This window comes from Trichomycterus rosablanca, chromosome 6, assembly GCF_030014385.1.
Source record: "Trichomycterus rosablanca isolate fTriRos1 chromosome 6, fTriRos1.hap1, whole genome shotgun sequence".
Lineage (NCBI taxonomy): Eukaryota > Metazoa > Chordata > Actinopteri > Siluriformes > Trichomycteridae > Trichomycterus > Trichomycterus rosablanca.
In genome coordinates, this window is record NC_085993.1 from 23,390,061 (window position 1) to 23,409,261 (window position 19,201).

General features: G+C 38.8%; 1 protein-coding gene across 1 annotated transcript in view; it reads left to right on the top strand.

The window, feature by feature from the left end:
* Positions 1-19,201, top strand: part of LOC134316376 (ubiquinol-cytochrome-c reductase complex assembly factor 1) — a 48,105-nt gene that overhangs the window by 9,570 nt on the left and 19,334 nt on the right. Inside the window, exons 3-6 of the mRNA XM_062996733.1 lie at positions 8,096-8,203; positions 13,413-13,485; positions 13,945-14,002; positions 15,763-15,871. Coding sequence (XP_062852803.1) covers positions 8,096-8,203; positions 13,413-13,485; positions 13,945-14,002; positions 15,763-15,871 — 348 coding nt within the window. The remainder of the gene's footprint in view (positions 1-8,095; positions 8,204-13,412; positions 13,486-13,944; positions 14,003-15,762; positions 15,872-19,201) is intronic.

Below are 19,201 nucleotides of genomic sequence, written 5' to 3' on the forward strand. Positions count from 1 at the left end.
ATAAAAGTGATCTTCAGTGATGAATCGCGAATCTGCATTGGGCGAGGTGATGATGCTGGAACTTTTGTTTGGTGTCTGTCCAATGAAATGTATGAAGATAACTGCCTAAAGAAAACATGTTAATTTCCACAGTTGTTGATGATATGGGCCTGCATGTCGGGTAAAGGCACAGGGGAGATGGTCTTCAATAAATGCCAAAGTCCACATTTAAATTTTGGACGCTTTTCTTATTCCATCAGTTGAAAGGATGTTTGGTGATGATGACTTCATTTTTCAAGATGATAATGCATCTTGCCATAGGGCAAAGGACGTGAAAACTTTCCTTCAAGAAAACATATAATGTCAATGGCATGGCCTGCAAATAGTCCGGATCTCAATCCATTTGAAAATCTCTGGTGGAAATTGAAGAAAATGGTCAATGACAAGGTTCCAACCTGCAAAGCTGATCTGGCAACAGCAAGAGACAGTTGAAGGCAGATTGATGAAGAATACTGTTTGTCATTAGTTAACTCCATGCCTCATAGAGTTTAAACCATTATAAAAGCCAGAGGTGGTGCAACAAAGTAATAATGGTGCAGTGTTTTCTAATGATTCCATAATTTTTTCCTCAGATTTGAGTGATTCCATATTTTTTTCCTCTACTTGATCTAAAAAAAAGCAATTGTGACTGACCACAACTATTATATTTGTTTCTTTTTTTTATTGTTTCTTAATGCCAGAGGGTTGACAGTTTGAGAAATGATAGTTTTGTGGCATGTCTGTGATTTCTTTTTTTTCTACAAAATTAAACAATTGAAAGAACATCTTCCAAGAGTGGTGATTCCATAATTTTTACCAGGGGTTGTAGTAACACACATACTTAACTACTCAGAATGTGTATTGGTCAATCTCAGGCAACTTGTTTAATTTTTACTAGGTTTCTAAGTATGGATGTCCCGATCCGATTTCAAAGATCAGAATCGGGGCCGATCAAGGCATTTTTTAACTGATCGGTATTGGCTTTACTAAGGCCGATCCTAAAGCCCGATCCTTTGTTTTACGTCAGAATGTCCGCTGTGTGGAAATACTTTAAATTGGAAAGTGAAACAAGTCCAACAGTGAAGTGTAATGTCTGCAATGCGAGCGTTTCATGAGTCGGTAGGAGCAGAGCTGCGTTCATTACTGTAGAATTTTATTATTTATATGGTGTGTGAGTCAAGGATCACACCGGTTTACGAAACAATAACTTTTAATCCGAGTATGAAAACTTCAGGACCATAACATACAGCTTTTACGAGTTTACGTGTTACAAGACTGAACGACATCTCAGTATCAAGCACTCTGATTGGCTTAGTTATGTAACCGAGCGTCGTAGTGATGCACTTGCTTAATAAAGAAATAAATACACGGTATATTCACAAATTGTCGGGAGCAGAACACTTTATTAACTTCTTCTGTTACGTTACCGAATAGCGGACAGCTAGAGTCATCGCGTTAGCCAAACACACTATTCCATGCACTATGGAAGCCCCAAATGGTCAAAACACACTCACTTTGCGTAGAAACGTCTATCAAACCATTGTCACAATACAACCACAGAAAAGTTTGTTACAGTTACAACACACATACAGGTACGGTGGCTCATAAGAAACAAACCAGATATCATTTAACCAAACGATCTACAATTACTACCAATTGGATACGGCACCTAATTAAATACAGTGAGTTTATTATTATATGATGAGAAGAGGAACCGGCTGTCCGCTAACACGGCAGAGATGCTGATTTTCCTTAAAAAGAACCTTCACTTCATTTTGAGTGTTCTAGTTTTACTACTACAATGCTGCACTAAGTTTGTTTACTTTTATTTTGTAAAAATATAAGAACATAAGGCAATAGCTTTGGATGCAGGCAGTTTTTTTCCTACAGCACTGCAGAGCTATTCAGTTGTTAAACATATACATTGGATTAATCTGAATAACTGTAATGTACTTGAAGTGTGCACTGTGTGAACAGTATTATCTAGTTCTTATCTAGACAATATCTAGAAAATACAAGTATCGGTTTGAGACTCGGTATCGGATCGGGATCAAAATTAATGGTCGGGAACGATAAAAGTGATCGGGACATCCCTATTTCTAAGTGGAAGATGGTTGTATATAAGTAACAGGACAGTATGTAGTTCATACTAAAACATAAGCACAGTCTAGTGACTTATCAAAAAAAATTATTTTTACAATAAGCAAATAACAACTTTAGGTAACAGGAATGTACAATTAGTGACTGAGATTAATCTTCTGTCAGAGTTACAATGTTATTAAACATACGGGGGGAAGGGAGAACTTACATTTGGTCTTCTTGTGGCCTTCAGTAGATACAAATAATGTACACCAACTAGTCATAACATTATGACCAGTGATGGCATAGTTACCTTGAAAAAGTAATCTGATTACTGATTACTCCTTTAAAAAGTAACTTAGTTACTTTATGGGTTACTTGATTTTAAAAGTAACTAAGTTAGATTACAAGGTACTTTATTAGTTATATAATGCGGAATATTTCAAAGATATTCCTTTGCAATGCTTTATCATTTGGCTGCCAACTTGTGTGTACTGATGAGACTCAATTGAATCCCAGAACATGCTAGTGTGAATGCATGGAAAACAAATTTTAATTTTCTTTCAATAATATGATACAGACTGACCAACACTATTACGGTAAATCAGCATTGAAAATTGACTTTACTTTTAATAGCCTTCTACAATGCTGGAGCTTCTTAAAACGGAAGATTTTCTTTTAAATAGAAGTGTTATTTACCTGCTATTAAATTGTTTTCCAACAAAATCCGCCCAATTTGGCGGATAATCGCCCAATCTGGCAACACTGGAATGCGCAGAGCCAGCTGGCGCTTTACTCGTATCGCTCCACGAATACTACTAAATAGTACTACTTCTGTAATTGTGTTGGTGGTCGACATTTATGTTGAGTGTATTACTGCACTGTTTTGGTGAAGAACTACTCATCTGAGGTGCGCTGCTCCTGCGTGCAGAAATGCTTCCGCAAAAAAAATTGCCAGCAAAGCGGTGGTGGGGGGGCCAGAGGGGTGGCCGAAGATTACTTTATTGTGGCCATGGCAACCACTGGCCACCCCCTGGCTCCGCCCTGCCAAGAAAAAAGCAAAAATATATTTTCACTAAGGAAAATGACATAAATAGTAACGCACAGTAACTTGGATAAGTAACTTTAATCTGATTACTGGATTGGAAATAGTAACGCGTTAGATTACTCGTTACTGAAAAATTTTGTCAGATTAGAGTAGTGCGTTACTAAGTAACGCGTTACAGACCATCAGTGATTATGACCACTGACAGGTGAAGTGAATAACACTGATTATCTCTTCATCACGGCACCTGTTAGTGGGTGGGATATATTAGGCAGCAACTGAACATTTTATCCTCAAACTTGATGTGTTAGCAGGAAAAATGAGCAAGTTTGACAAGAGCCAAATTGTGATGGCTAGACGACTGGGTCAGAGCATCTCCAAAACTGCTCTTGTGGGGTGTTCCCGGTAGGGGTGGGTTTATAAAATCGATTTTTCGATTCGAATCGATCTTTATTTGAATGATCCGATATCGATTCATATAAACGCGAGATCGATCTTTTAAATACGCCCCTTTTTACGGTGTACACGGAAATCTGTTACCCCCTTTAATCTCGCGTGACCAGCCAGTGTTTTTTCGAGATCTGACCTGCACATCAGTTCAGCATGGCAGAAGCTCCAGTAATCAATGTGAAACAGCGATTGGAAACAGCGAGGGGAAACACACGGGAGAGGTTGTAAACAAGTGGAGCAGGGGCGTAATATAGTTATTGTTCTCTACAAAACAAAATATTTATTAACCTCCAACTTCAGAACAATCCCTGTTGGTCGTGTTGCCAAATCGACTCAGATTCCTTTATTTTTTTCTCTTTGATATTACGCTGCTCATCAGCGCACAAACTTTGATCGCTCGCTACTTGTTGGAGTGTATTTTAGGACGTGGTTTCATTAAACCCCTCGTCACTTCTCACGTGTGTTTTTGTGACAAAACGTAGTTTGGGAGACCAGACAGACTCATCTGAGATTCCTCCTGGTGATAGATGGTGTAGATGTGAAACCCCCCCATCACCCATCAGTCGTGCAGTGTGAACTGTACAGCGACCCGGCAAATCAGAAAGTTGTGTAGTGTGAACTTGGCATAAGCTGTGCAACAGCCAGGTGTATGTTTACATTACATGTACACTGTTGTAGCGTGTCAGACATAGAAAATAATAATAAAAAAAAAAAATTAATGTTACTGTTTTTTGTTGTGGATTACTTATTTATGTAAAAACAAATATTTTTAATAATGAGTGTTCTTTGTACAATTATCACATTCATTCTCTGTACATCTGTACATATTTAAACAAAACCTGTTAATGTAACTCAAATATGCCTAAATGTGTTGATCGAATCGAAGATCGAATCGAATCGGGACCTTGTGAATCGGAATCAAATCGATCCAGGAAATTAGTGGCGATACCCAGCCCTACTCGCTACTTGTTGATGTGCATGTTTGGACGTGGTATCATTAAACCTTTCATCACTTCTCACGTGTGTTTTCGTGACAAAATGTAGTTTTGGAGACCAGAGAAGCTCGCCTGTGATTCCCCCTGGTGATAGATGGTGTAGTGTAAAACCCCCCATCGATGATCAGTCGTGTAGTGTGAACATTACAGCGACCAGGTGTTAATCAGTGTCGTGTAGTGTAAACTTGGCATAAGCTGTTCAACAGCCAGGTGTATGTTTACATTACATTTACAATGTTGTAGCGTGTCAGACATATAAAATAATAATAAAAAATGAATGTTACTGTTTTGGATTAATTATTTATGTAAACAAAATACACAAATATTTTTAATAATGAGTGTTCTTTGTACAATTATCACATTCGTACGGAGCCCCTTAGGGGTCACTAAGGAAAAAAAATATATGAACAGCAAAATCCGTACCCTCGGTTTAGTAAACCGTACCCTCGGTTTAGTAAACCGTACCCTCGGTTTAGTAATCCGTACCCTCGGTTTAGTAAACCGTACCCTCGGTTTAGTAATCCGTACCCTCGGTTTAGTAAACCGTACCCTCGGTTTAGTAAACCGTACCCTCGGTTTAGTAATCCGTACCCTCGGTTTAGTAATCCGTACCCTCGGTTTAGTAATCCGTACCCTCGGTTTAGTAAACCGTACGCACGGATTGTCTGCGCTACAAGTTTTACTGTGCGCCCACACCCCGTTTTACGGTTATACAGTTGCGAAGCATTGAAGAGAATAAAGCATCTTTTTACAGCTGGGGTGATGGGATAGCAAACTTATTAAAAAGTCAAATCAAAATCTTATCAAATGCCACCCCACAATCATAAATAACACGAGTACTCAGCTTGTGATTTGAGAGTATTTTACCTTAGGAATTTAGAATAATAGGATTGCAAACCAACGTAAAGTGAAATGTATAAATGTCTGAGACTCATAAAGTCAGTAAGTAGAAGTATTCTTTAAGAGTCTGATGGGGTGATTTGATAATAATTTGATTTGCATTTTACTTTACGTTGGTTTGCAATCCTATTATTCTAAATTCCTAAGGTAAAATACTCTCAAATCACAAGCTGAGTACTCGTGTTATTTATGATTGTGGGGTGGCATTTGATAAGATTTTGATTTGACTTGTTAATAAGTTTGCTATCCCATCACCCCAGCTGTAAAAAGATGCTTTATTCTCTTCAATGCTTCGCAACTGTATAACCGTAAAACGGGGTGTGGGCGCACAGTAAAACTTGTAGCGCAGACAATCCGTGCGTACGGTTTACTAAACCGAGGGTACGGATTACTAAACCGAGGGTACGGATTACTAAACCGAGGGTACGGTTTACTAAACCGAGGGTACGGATTACTAAACCGAGGGTACGGATTACTAAACCGAGGGTACGGTTTACTAAACCGAGGGTACGGATTACTAAACCGAGGGTACGGTTTACTAAACCGAGGGTACGGTTTACTAAACCGTGCGTACGGATTACTAAACCGAGGGTACGGTTTACTAAACCGAGGGTACGGTTTACTAAACCGAGGGTACGGTTTACTAAACCGAGGGTACGGATTACTAAACCGAGGGTACGGATTACTAAACCGAGGGTACGGATTACTAAACCGAGGGTACGGTTTACTAAACCGAGGGTACGGATTACTAAACCGTGCGTACGGATTACTAAACCGAGGGTACGGTTTACTAAACCGAGGGTACGGTTTACTAAACCGAGGGTACGGTTTACTAAACCGAGGGTACGGATTACTAAACCGAGGGTACGGTTTACTAAACCGAGGGTACGGATTACTAAACCATGCGTACGGATTACTAAACCGAGGGTACGGTTTACTAAACCGAGGGTACGGTTTACTAAACCGAGGGTACGGATTACTAAACCGTGCGTACGGTTTACTAAACCGAGGGTACGGATTACTTAACTGAGGGTACGGTTTACTAAACCGAGGGTACGGATTTTGCTGTTCATATATTTTTTTTCCTTAGTGACCCCTAAGGGGCTCCGTACATTCGTTCTCTGAACATCTGTACATATTTAAACAAAACCTGTTAATGTAACTAAAATATACCTAAATGTGTTGAATCGAAATTTAATCAAAGATCGAATCGAATCAGGACCTTGTGAATCGGAATCGATCCAGGAAATTAGTGGCGATACCCAGCCCTAGTTCCCAGTCTGTAGCGGTCAGTATCTATCAAAATTGGTCCAAGGAAGAAACAGTGGTAAACCAGCGATAGGGTCATGGGCGACCAAGACTCATTGATGCACGTGAGGATTGAATGCTGGCCTGTGTGGTCCGATCCAACAGACGAGCTACTGTAGCTCAAATTGCTGAAGAAGTTAATACTGGTTCTGATAGAAATGTGTCAGAATACACAGTGCATTTCAGTTTGTTGCGTATGGGGCTGCATAGCCGCAGACCAGTCAGGGTGCCCATGCTGACCCCTGTCCACCACCGAAAGCACCAACAATGGGCACGTGAGCATCGGAACTGGACCACGGAGCAATGGAAGAAGGTGGCCTTGTTTGCTGAATCACGTTTTCTTTTACATCACGTGTATGGTCGGGTGCGTGTGCGTCGCTTACCTGGGGAACACATAACACCAGGATGCACTATGGGAAGAAGGAGGCAGTGTGATGTTTTGGGCAATGTTCTGCTGGGAAACTTTGGGTCCTGCCATCCATGTGGATGTTACTTTGACATGTATCACCTACCTAAGCATTGTTGCAGACCATGTACATCCTTTCATGGAAACGGTATTCCCTGATGGCTGTTGCCTTTTTCAGCAGGATAAAGCATTCTGCCACAAATGGTTTAGGGGATGGTTTGAGGAGCACAACAACGCGTTTGAGGTGTTGACTTGGCCTCCAAATTCCCCAGATCTCAATCCAATCGAGCATCTGTGGGATGTGCTGGACAAACAAGTCCAAACCATGGAGGCCCCACCTCGCAACTTACAGTAGTTAAAGGATCTGCTTCTAACATGTTGGTGCCAGATACCACAGTACACCTTCAGGGGTCTAGTGGAGTTACAATATTAGGATGTTATATTATGTATTATTATATATTATAATGTTATTCCTCATCGGTGTAAATTTTTTGTTGAAAATGTGACTTGTAGAATTATGTAAAATAAATATTAAAAACATTGATGGTATATGGAGTCAACAAAGGATTTCCAAATAATTTTACTCATTTCATTATAAAGTGTAGTATTAGAGAGTGGGGACATAAAAAAAATACAATTTTTCAGTGTCATAGGGAGTTTTTATTAATGTTTTAAATTATATATTCTAAATTTGCAATTAGGTCCATGTGCAGGATAGTTTGCTCAATGCATTTTCATATGCATTTGTACATATAATGTCCTGGGGATGGAAATGGCACCAATTCGGCGGAATGGCCCTTACATTGTACTTTGCCTTACTTTTTTTCTTGTTTGCCATATTACAAGTAAATACAAATATGATGCCATGCATATATTTTTCACCCTTGTGTTTAGTCATGGAGTGTGAAACAGACACCACAGGCTACAGAAGAGGAAGTGGGCTCCTTTACCAGACTCATTGAAGCCATGGGATTTACTGGGCCACTCAAATACAACAAATGGGTATGATTTATTTAAGACACTTTTATTCAAAGCAGTGTTTAATCCAGACATGTTAGGATGATACATTATATTTCGTTTCTATGAGGACCCCAGCTTAGAATGGGTCCTTAATTTCCTCATGCTGCTCATAAAAATGAGATGCCTTGTTTGCCGTGAGGTGTGACCTGTGTCTACAGAAAAAGGGATTCTGGTGTTTGAGGGGAGTGGAGACTGTGACTTTCATATCCTTAACAGCACAACTTTGAATAGATACAAAGTTGGAGAGACCCACTCCAATTAATCGTATGGTCAGGACGTGCTGTAGGTTGTATTTCCAATGAGATCCATAGAAGGTGTGCTGAGTATATCATCCTTTCAGCCGTGGTACGCAAGCACTGGAGGTCTGCGGCTCTGTTTGTCCTCTAGTTGAGCTCCTTTTTAAGGTGGGGAGTAGAGATGATGAAGATGAAACCTTACAAATATGAACACCCAACCAGTGTTAATTTTGACAGCAAATTTTGATTTAGTTTTAGTCATAGTCTTTTCACTAAAATGTAATTTAGTTTTAGTCGTAATTTAGTCATCTGAATTGTTTTAGTTTTAGTCTAGTTTTAGTCGACTAATTATCATAAGACTTTAGTTGACTAAATCTACAGTCAATTCAGTCGACTAAAATACATGTTTGTTTGTTTGTTTATTAGGATTTTAACGTCATGTTTTTACACATTGGTTACATTCATGACGAACGGTAGTTTATCTTCACACAAGTTTATTTGATTCACAAGGTTATATCGAACACAGTCATGGACAAATTTAGTATCTTCAATTCACCTCACTTGCACGTCTTTGGACTGTGGGAGGAAACCGGAGCACCCGAAGGAAACTCACACAGACACGAGGAGAACATGCAAACCACACAGAAAGGACCCGGACCGCCCCACCTGGGGTTCGAACCCAGGACATTCTTGCTGTGAGGCGACAGTGCTACCCACTTAGCCACCGTGCCGCCCTAAAATAAATATAAAGGGTGTAAAATGTAAATGCTTTTTTATCACTTCCCTTAAATTATTTAAGTCATTATATACACTTACACAAAATGAAACATTTTTAACCAGTTATGGAATATTATTATTGTTTGAATGTGCAATACACACAAAACCAGATTTAACTTATTTCAAACAACATCTTTATTTACCTGACCCTGCTTATTGAGCATAACAATAACAAAATATTAATGACCAGTAGGCCTGCTCTGCCTGAAACATATATGCATTGTTTATAACAAATTGCATATTACATTCTTTATAAAACTGGGTACTGTAAAAGCAGCAGTGCCATTATTTTGCCATTATACTGCCAGTGGTGCCAGATGTTTCAGATTTGATGTTTTTACCCGAGATCGTCGCCCCACATGGTTTACACATCGTCTTGTTTTTCACGACATCAAATGAGAAATGTGTCCATATATCGACTCTCCTCTTTCTCCCTGTTGACATTGTGGAGTTAACCTAGTTCCATGAGTAAAGAAAGTTCACAAGCTAGTCTGGTCTTCCCGGGTTTAGATCAAATCTGTGCGAGTGTGGTCTTACCGCGGTACTGCAAAAGATTAGTATTGATTGGATGGCTAATCGGCTTGTCCCGCCCCTCCACATACGCTAAAGTAGTTATGATTGGATATTTTTATTAGATTGTTTTTTATATTGTTATTGGATGTCGTCCCTGCCAAACATTTTCGTCTCGTTTTTATTCGTTTTTATCCTTTTATGTAGTTTTTATTTAGTCATCGTCTCGTTTTCGTCATGAAAAAAAGGTTCGTTAACGAAAACTATGACGAAAATCATTCGTCAACGAAATTAACACTGCACCCAACACAATTTCAAATGCAAACTCCTGGACTGTTATAATGACCCAGATCCCAAAACCAAATCAAACTCCTTTGGATTATTCTAAAGCTGGCCTAGACTTGTGATTATGGAATCCATGCAAGCTGTCATGTTCTAACCAAACTATCACCCGTTGCTATTTAGAAAGGCATTATGGGCATAGTGGGTATCATTAAAGATGCCAGAAAGGTATGCTTGAGACAAATCTTGATAGAATGCCTTATGTAAGTTCAAGCTGTTAACCTACTGAGCTCAATAACTTTCACAGATACAGTGGTACCTTGAAACTCGACGTCATTTGGTTCTGGGAGTGGTGTCAAGTTTAAAAGGCGTTGAGTTTCAAGGTATTTTTCCATAAGGATGTATAGGAAACCTGTTAATGCGTTTCATGGTCCCATGGAACTGCATATATTTTGGCTAATGTAAAATAATGGGGTTGTTTTTGACACTTATACACTGAAAATAACACAAATATAATATTAAAACACTGAAATACAATTGAAAACAGTTAAAATCAATAAAAAGTACAATAAAACCTGCACTTTACCTTTACTTCTTTATTGTTTCTTTATCTTGAAATACCGTATTCCTTAGCGAGTTTAAACACAGGTTTAAAAGTAAAACAGTGAGGAAAATCCAGCTAAACATAAATGTATGTGGACACTTTCAGAGTGGATTTGCTGAGCAAAGTGGCAGTCACACACATGTCGAATTTAGGTGTACACATTTTTTGACAAAGGGTGTCGTGTTTTAAAGATTTCAAGTTTAGGGAATGTCGAGTTACATGGTACCACTGTATCAAAGCAAAGACTTTCCTTTACCCTACTCTAAACAGATGTATGGAGTCATTTGCTGCTGTAACGTGGAAAGCATGGATAAACAGGAAATAACAAAGCAATGGATGTTCCAAAAAGTAAACAATATAAAGTGAATCATGATCAAGAGACAAGACAAAACCATAAAAACAATATCTATATAACATTCAACAGAGCAGACCTCTTCTCCCCAGCAAAGTTATGATTGGATATCCAAGAGTGGTTGTAGATCTACAGGGGTTGGACAATGAAACTGAAACACCTGTCATTTTAGTGTGGGAGGTTTCATGGCTAAATTGGACCAGTCTGGTGGCCTATCTTCATTAATTGCACATTGCACCAGTAAGAGCAGAGTGTGAAGGTTCAATTAGCAGGGTAAGAGCACAGTTTTGCTCAAAATATTGCAATGCACACAACATTATGGGTGACATACCAGAGTTCAAAAGAGGACAAATTGTTGGTGCACGTCTTGCTGGCGCATCTGTGACCAAGACAGCAAGTCTTTGTGATGTATCAAGAGCCACGGTATCCAGGGTAATGTCAGCATACCACCAAGAAGGACAAACCACATCCAACAGGATTAACTGTGGACGCAAGAGGAAGCTGTCTGAAAGGGATGTTTGGGTGCTAACCCGGATTGTATCCAAAAAACATAAAACCACGGCTGCCCAAATCACGGCAGAATTAAATGTGCACCTCAACTCTCCTGTTTCCACCAGAACTGTCCGTCGGGAGCTCCACAGGGTCAATATTCACGGCCGGGCTGCTATAGCCAAACCTTTGGTCACTCGTGCCAATGCCAAACGTCGGTTTCAATGGTGCAAGGAGCGCAAATCTTGGGCTGTGGACAATGTGAAACATGTATTGTTCTCTGATGAGTCCACCTTTACTGTTAATCCAGGAGAGTTACGGTGTGGAGAAGCCCCAAAGAAGCGTACCACCCAGACTGTTGCATGCCCAGAGTGAAGCATGGGGGTGGATCAGTGATGGTTTGGGCTGCCATATCATGGCATTCCCTTGGCCCAATACTTGTGCTAGATGGGCGCGTCACTGCCAAGGACTACCGAACCATTCTGGAGGACCATGTGCATCCAATGGTTCAAACATTGTATCCTGAAGGCGGTGCCGTGTATCAGGATGACAATGCACCAATACACACAGCAAGACTGGTGAAAGATTGGTTTAATGAACATGAAAGTGAAGTTGAACATCTCCCATGGCCTGCACAGTCACCAGATCTAAATATTATTGAGCCACTTTGGGGTGTTTTGGAGAAGCGAGTCAGGAAACGTTTTCCTCCACCAGCATCACGTAGTGACCTGGCCACTATCCTGCAAGAAGAATGGCTTAAAATCCCTCTGACCACTGTGCAGGACTTGTATATGTCATTTCCAAGACGAATTGACGCTGTATTGGCCGCAAAAGGAGGCCCTACACCATACTAATAAATTATTGTGGTCTAAAACCAGGTGTTTCAGTTTCATTGTCCAACCCCTGTATATGTTCATACCCAGCAAGATGCTATAAATGCATAAAGTGTGGGCATGGATCAGCTATGTGCAGAAGTACCCCAGCCTGCTGTAATTGTGGAGAGGAGGGCCATGACATGCATTGTGGTAGACCACACACAGTCTCAGACAATGCCCACCTAAAATGAATATAGAAGAAGGAAATTCTAAGAATTAAATGTACCAAAGAAGATCAGCCATGTTGCGGCCAAGAAACAAGACAAATCCTTTGCTGAAGCAGTAAATACAACCAGTCGAGGGGTTGCTAAACTGACTACACCAGAGAAAAGCTGCAACTTATCAGAACTTAATAAAGAAATGAGTAATGCAGTGACAGTGGCAGTAATGAAGAACTAGTTGGTAGCAATAAGTTCAGTGCTAAAGAAACATGGTAACTAAAATTTAAAGGCATAGCCAGTATATAAAAGCACTTACTCATTAGTCATTAGTGTATTATTAAAATGTAATAAGTACTGTTTTACCATTATACATGATGCAAAATGTCAATAGAATTTTTGTGAACAAATTGTTATATCATTGATTTTATATACCTGTTAGCAATAGGCCTGCCTGAAACACCTGAACTAATGTGTTGTGTTCATATACCTTTGGCCATAAAGTCATTCACCAGAATCAAGTAAGCAATGTCAGTCATTTAATGCTTGTCAGTTTATTCATTTCAGTATGAGGTTTATCCTGAGCAGGTTTGGGGTGGGTCCAAAGCTTACTCTGAAACATTAAATTTAAGACAGGAATATACTCTGGACACAGTGTTGGTCCATTTCAGGGCTTTACACACTCAGCTATTAACTTACTCTCACCCAGATGCTATTCAAAATATCTAACCCACGAAGAGTGACTGAGACAAGGCTAAAAAATAGGACCCCTGGCCCCCAAAATTAAGCTGCTATCACACTAACTGCTATGCCACGATGCTGCCTGTCACTGCACCATTCTGGCTGATTAGTCTAATATATTTTGCCAAATATCTATTAATTGCAAATAATAAATAATTGTCTTGCAGAAAATCAAGATAGCTGCTTTGCGTATGTACACTTGCTGCGTTGAGAGAGTCAATTATGATGAGTTTTTTGACAGTAAGTATAGTTTATTAAATTATTATTATTATTTTACTTTGTCTGAAAGACAGACGTTTTCCGGGCCAAGAAGTACAGAATGTTTTTTGCAGCAAAAACAAATCAACTGCAAAAAGTATAAAGGGAGTTCTTTATCCCCATCTAAATGATTTATTCTGGCACTTAGCTGCACTGTGTTGTTTTCTTTACCAAAGGAAACGAAGCAGGTGTAAAAACCTGTAAAGGTTATGAAACTGTTTACTTTGTTTTAATTATTGTATCTCTCTCTCTCTCTCTCTCTCTCTCTCTCTCTCTCTCTCTTTCTCTCTCTCTTTCTCTTTCTCTCATATACACATTCTCTATATATGTCCTCCCCACATTTACTTACACTCTATGACTTTAATTCCTTTGTTCTATTTCAAACTTTTCATCTACCCTCCCTCGACATTAATATCTTAATTCGTTCTTTCTCTCATATAGAGTGCTCCCTCCCTGACACACTCAACTCCTGGTTTTTGGTGGCACAGCTGCATGTCTGGTAAGTGAATGGGCACTGGTGCCTATTTTTGTTGGCATTGCTATACGTACCTTACATGTGATGAAATGTTTATATTAAAATGGCAACTAGTTGTATTTTCTGTTGACTTAATTTATCATTTTGATGTGATTTAATTGCAATTAAATTCTCATAAAATTTTCATTTTCAGACAATAAAAAACTCAATCAGGCCATCAGCTGCAAAGGCTTTTTGAGTTTACTTAATTTTTTGGGGGGGCGGCACAGTGGCTAAGTGGGTAGCACTCACTTCAAGAATGTCCTGGGTTCGGTCCCCAGGTGGGTCTGGTGGTTCAACTTTCCAACACTGCCAAGTTTGTTACTGTTGGACCCCACAGCAAGGCCCTTAACCCTCAATTGCTTGGATTGTAATTTAGTCACAACAAGGTTGCTTTGGATAAAAAGTATCTGTTAAAAATGATTCGTTAAAAGTCCATCACTCTGTTTGTTAGAATTGCTGTCAATTTTAGAGTTTCGGTGATCTGAAAAGCCCTTTCAAAGTTCTGTAATCTACAGTAAATACTGGCAAATTATAAACAGTTCTGAGAATTACCATGTTTTCATTAAAAAGAACAACTAGCTCAAATTTATGCTCTTTATGGTTGTTGTTCTAATATGTTGAATTATGAATCAAACTTCACAAAACAATTGAACCTATTGTTGGTTTGTAAATCTTAATGTGTGATTTTCAAGAAAATTATTTAAAAGCACTGTCAGTTTAATTATGGCTCCTTGATTCTTTCCTCTTCTTCAGGTGTGTGCGCAAATCTACAAATTTTTTGTTTATATCTAAAATCTGTGACTATATTCTCAACATCATGGAACTTATTATGCCCTTGGGATGAAAAATTACTGTACTGTGTTTAAACTTTCGATCTGTGAGAATTTAAATGCTTACTGTTGACAAACCAGCTGATGTCATGGCTCTTTGTCGTCATGCAGTTTTCCCCCCCCTTTTTAATCTTTAATCATTTTTCACTGATGGTGTTTACATGTCTTGTGTTAGGGCATGTGTGACTGGCAAAGCTAGTGCTTATGAACAGAAACTTACAAAATGTGTGATGTCATTAAAATAAGACTGTTGAAAAATGTGTGTGTGTAAGAGTAAGAGAGAACTATGACTAATACTGTGCAGAGTGACACTGAGTGAAAAGCTCAGTGTGTACTAAGTCATACTGTTTTATATACAGCACTACATATATAAAAATGTTGGCACACACTAATTCAATGCAGTACCTGCTTTCTGAACTGTTCAGATATTATACAATTTACAGACCGTTACATTCTCAAAACATTCAAAGTCATTGCTACGTTTTCTCTTTTGTATGTACCTGCTGATACTGATATACTGGGGTCCAAAAGTTTGAGACTACTGGTAAAAAGGCTTCTATTTTGCATCTTGAATATATTTCATTTTTTGTACTAGTAATATAATCAGCATCATAATTTAATTAAAAAGTTGAATCTCTGAAAAATTAGCATGAGTTTTAGCCTATTTATAATAGTACACAATGAATGCAAATATATCAATTTAAACAAGCTTCTGATTAGCAGAACAATTCCACCTAAGTGTCGTCTGAGCATGTGCTTCAATAGAAAGGATAAAATCTATGGACATTTGATTGAAAACATCTGACTTATCTGATTGTCTAGGGGAAAATGGTGTAGGAAATAAGTAATAAGCACCCATTAGGCTACCACTGTCCAGTTATAATTTTAATTAAGCTTTGTCCTTTTGTGCAGGATGTGTTTGGTGCGGATGAGAAAGGAGGGCAGAGAAGGAAAGTTCATTTGTCGTTACGTTGTCCATTCCATGTGGGAGGATGTGGAACAGAGGAGCAAGATCATGGGAGTAAGTTTTAACCTTCTCACTAACCTTTTTTAGTCTTCCACCACTTTCACTGGTGTTTCCCATGGAAATAGCCATAAACAAAACCAGAGTAAGTCATGTGAAATAAAAAAAAAACTCTGGCATGCAAAACACCACTTCATCATGCAAATGCAAAATAAAATATACACGCCGCTCAGGTGGCATAGCAGTAAAATATGCTAGCACACTAGAGCTGGGATTTCAATTACATCGTATCGAATCTCAGCTCTGCCATCCGGCTGGGCTGGGCTGCTACATGAACAACGATTGGCTGTTGTTAGGGGATGGGATGAGCCAGACCAGGGTTCCTCATAACTGGTGCAATTATGACCTCTGCTGGCTGATTGATGGCGCCTGCGCAAAGTTTGGGGAATAATGCTGATCAGGGTGTGGCTCTCCGTGCACAAGGCTGGTCCGCATATGAACTCTCCTCGTACAGGTAAAAAGAGGCAGTCGGTACTGCACACATGTCAGAGGGGGCATGTGTCAGTTGCAAAGCTCATCAGTCAGCACTGAAGGGTTGTGATGCGTAACGCAATCAGGGTAATTGGATACGACCAGATTAGGGGAGAAAATTGGGGGGGGGGGGGGGGGGGGGGAATAAATAAAAAAAAAAAGAGAAAAATAAATAAAAAGAAAAAGAGAAAAATAAATAAATAAAAAACAAATAAAATATACACAAACAAAATTAGTTAAACTATTTCAGAACAAGTAGCCTTGGTACATGACAATAGCTGAAGATAATAGTAAAAGTGTTTGGATTAGAAAACCCTGAATGTAATGTGTTTGGAAATGATTGCATTGTTTGGAAATTGTACATATTGACCTTTTAATGATGAAGGTAAACAAAGAGCTATGGCTTTAGACCAAGCAACTAACTAGAAAATGTCAGCTGTTTGGTCTGTAAAAAAACACTCACAAGTGTAATATGTATCATCAGGTCTGAGAGCTAAGAAATAAACTGCTTGAACAGCTCTAAGTACTAAAGTAATCTAAACAAAAGTCTCTTCACTTGGAGATTGCAGAAAGTTTTTATTGGTTTTACATTACACATTAAGGCTAATTTTAAGTAATAAGGTATTCATGTATGTCTGCACAAGAAAGAGTAAGAAATCAAATCTGTGTTGTGGTGAGACTCAGGTGTGTAAAATGTGTGTATGCACAGGCATGCTTGTGTATTTAATGAAATCAGCCACTCTGCAGCTCAATGCCACAGCTTTACACCCCACCCCACCATGGGCCCATAAATCAAAATCTCCATTTTCCACTTGGTTGTAAGAAATAACAGTCAGATTTAATGCACACTTTTACACCCCCAGGAGTTAACCATTTTTAATATAGAGTTTTTATGGGTTTTATTATGTCGGAGGGTACTGTTTCCAACTTATTAAAGTAACTCAAATATTGACTTGGAACTATTTGTTCCTGTTTAAACTTTCTTAAGGTAGTTCAGATTTAAGTGTTGGCTTACTGTACTCTGAGCTTTATTTTAGATGCTGTAGTTGGACAACATATATACTATATCTCCTAGAAAAAAATATACTTGTCAGGTGATTGTATGAAGCTGTGTATGGCAAATGGTGTGATGTTTTCTGCAGCCATTATTACTGTTGTTATTATTTTGTTATAATTTTAGTGGGTCTATACATTGGCAGTAGTTGCTGGGGTTTAAGTGTTAAGGGCATTGGCATTGTGTTACAGAAACAATACCATTTGATTTTTATTTCAATAATAAAAAGGACAGACTACTGTTTCCTATTTCAGATGTTTCTATTTCAGAAACATCCAATTCTGACAAAATGTTACAAGAGTTTAGAATATATTTTTGTATTTTCGCTCTCCTATTTACTTTGTGTTTGTGTTTCTGTTTTTACCAAAATTGAATATTAGTGTTGGCTAAATGGTAACTGACAGACTTCTTTATAACACGTCATAACACAACAAAACATAGTAATAGATGTCCTAATACTTTTGTATTTTGTAATACTTTGTATTGCAGTTATTGGTCATGCTTAAATAAGTAAAACTCACAAGACCTAAATGCAATGACATCAATGTTTAAGAGAGTAGCTGGATAGGTAATTTGGGATACCCTTTAATAAACATATATGCAAAATGCCAGGTTGTTCAGGTAGCACACAGTCTTAATGTACTAGCCAACCACTGCTGAGACCAGTCTTGTTTGAGTCTTGTCAATACCACCAGTCTGGTCATGTGCTCAACAGACGCTATTGGCTCTGTCTATAACAGGAACGGCCAGATAAAGACTTTGATTGGTTAATGCATGGTTACTCTGAGATTATTCTGTCAAAAAAATCAAACATGGTTACCTTTTTATAATTCTAACAAAAAAATAGCAGTTTAGATTTTCATATCCAGTTACCCAGTTGTGTTGCTCCTTTACTGTAGCAGACTCCTACACTGATCCTGAAGAGCCGTACTTAACACTCTGACACGTGTAGTAGTTTGCCGCTTCTTTTTACCTGCCCAAGGTGGGTTCACACTGGGATCAAAGGTGCCTATAAATATCTCCAATTTTCCCCATCTCTGTGCAGGTGCCACTGACCGGCCAGCAGAGTCTGCAATTGCAGCGGCAGTGAGAAAACTCTTAGACTCACAGGGATTGATTATGCCCTCAGTCATAATCAATGATGTCGGTGCAGGTGCCAGCCGATAGCAGAGTTGAGATTCGAACTCAAGAGCTTGACATCTTAGTGGTGGGCTACTGTGTTTTACCATTGGCGGCATTCATGCGCCTTTGTTTTATTTTATTTTATTTATTTTTTGTCAAGTGAGCCAATATAATTCTTTGAGGGAGCGGGTGGCATAGGTTTCAGAAACATACATAGAAATAGTAGTTTATTCCTAGTTAAGACTTGTGGTGGCTGGCTACTGGCAACCTAATTAGAAAACATATCCTAGATGTATCCTAAGATATGCTTATATAGCTTTATTTAAAAATTTCAAATAAGAAATTTCTGAACTAATCTTGTGATTTCAAATCCCTTTTCCATTAAGCTGCCACTATTGGGCTTCTTAACTATGCCCTTAGCCCCTAACTGCTGCACCCAACTAAAAGCTGCTGTGGATTAAAGCACCTGCCAAGGTAGAAAGTTGGATTTTGGTCCAGCAAACCAATCACTTTTTCCCCTCTGAACCCTAACAACAGTGTCAAAGTGGCAACAGTATGCTGTCCTTATCTTCCGATTTCCAACATAATCCTCTGTAGCAGCTGTACTTTGAGAGGGTTATCCAGGTTTAAAGCTAATGTTACCATAAACTACATTTGTGCAGAACAGCCTGATTCCTTCT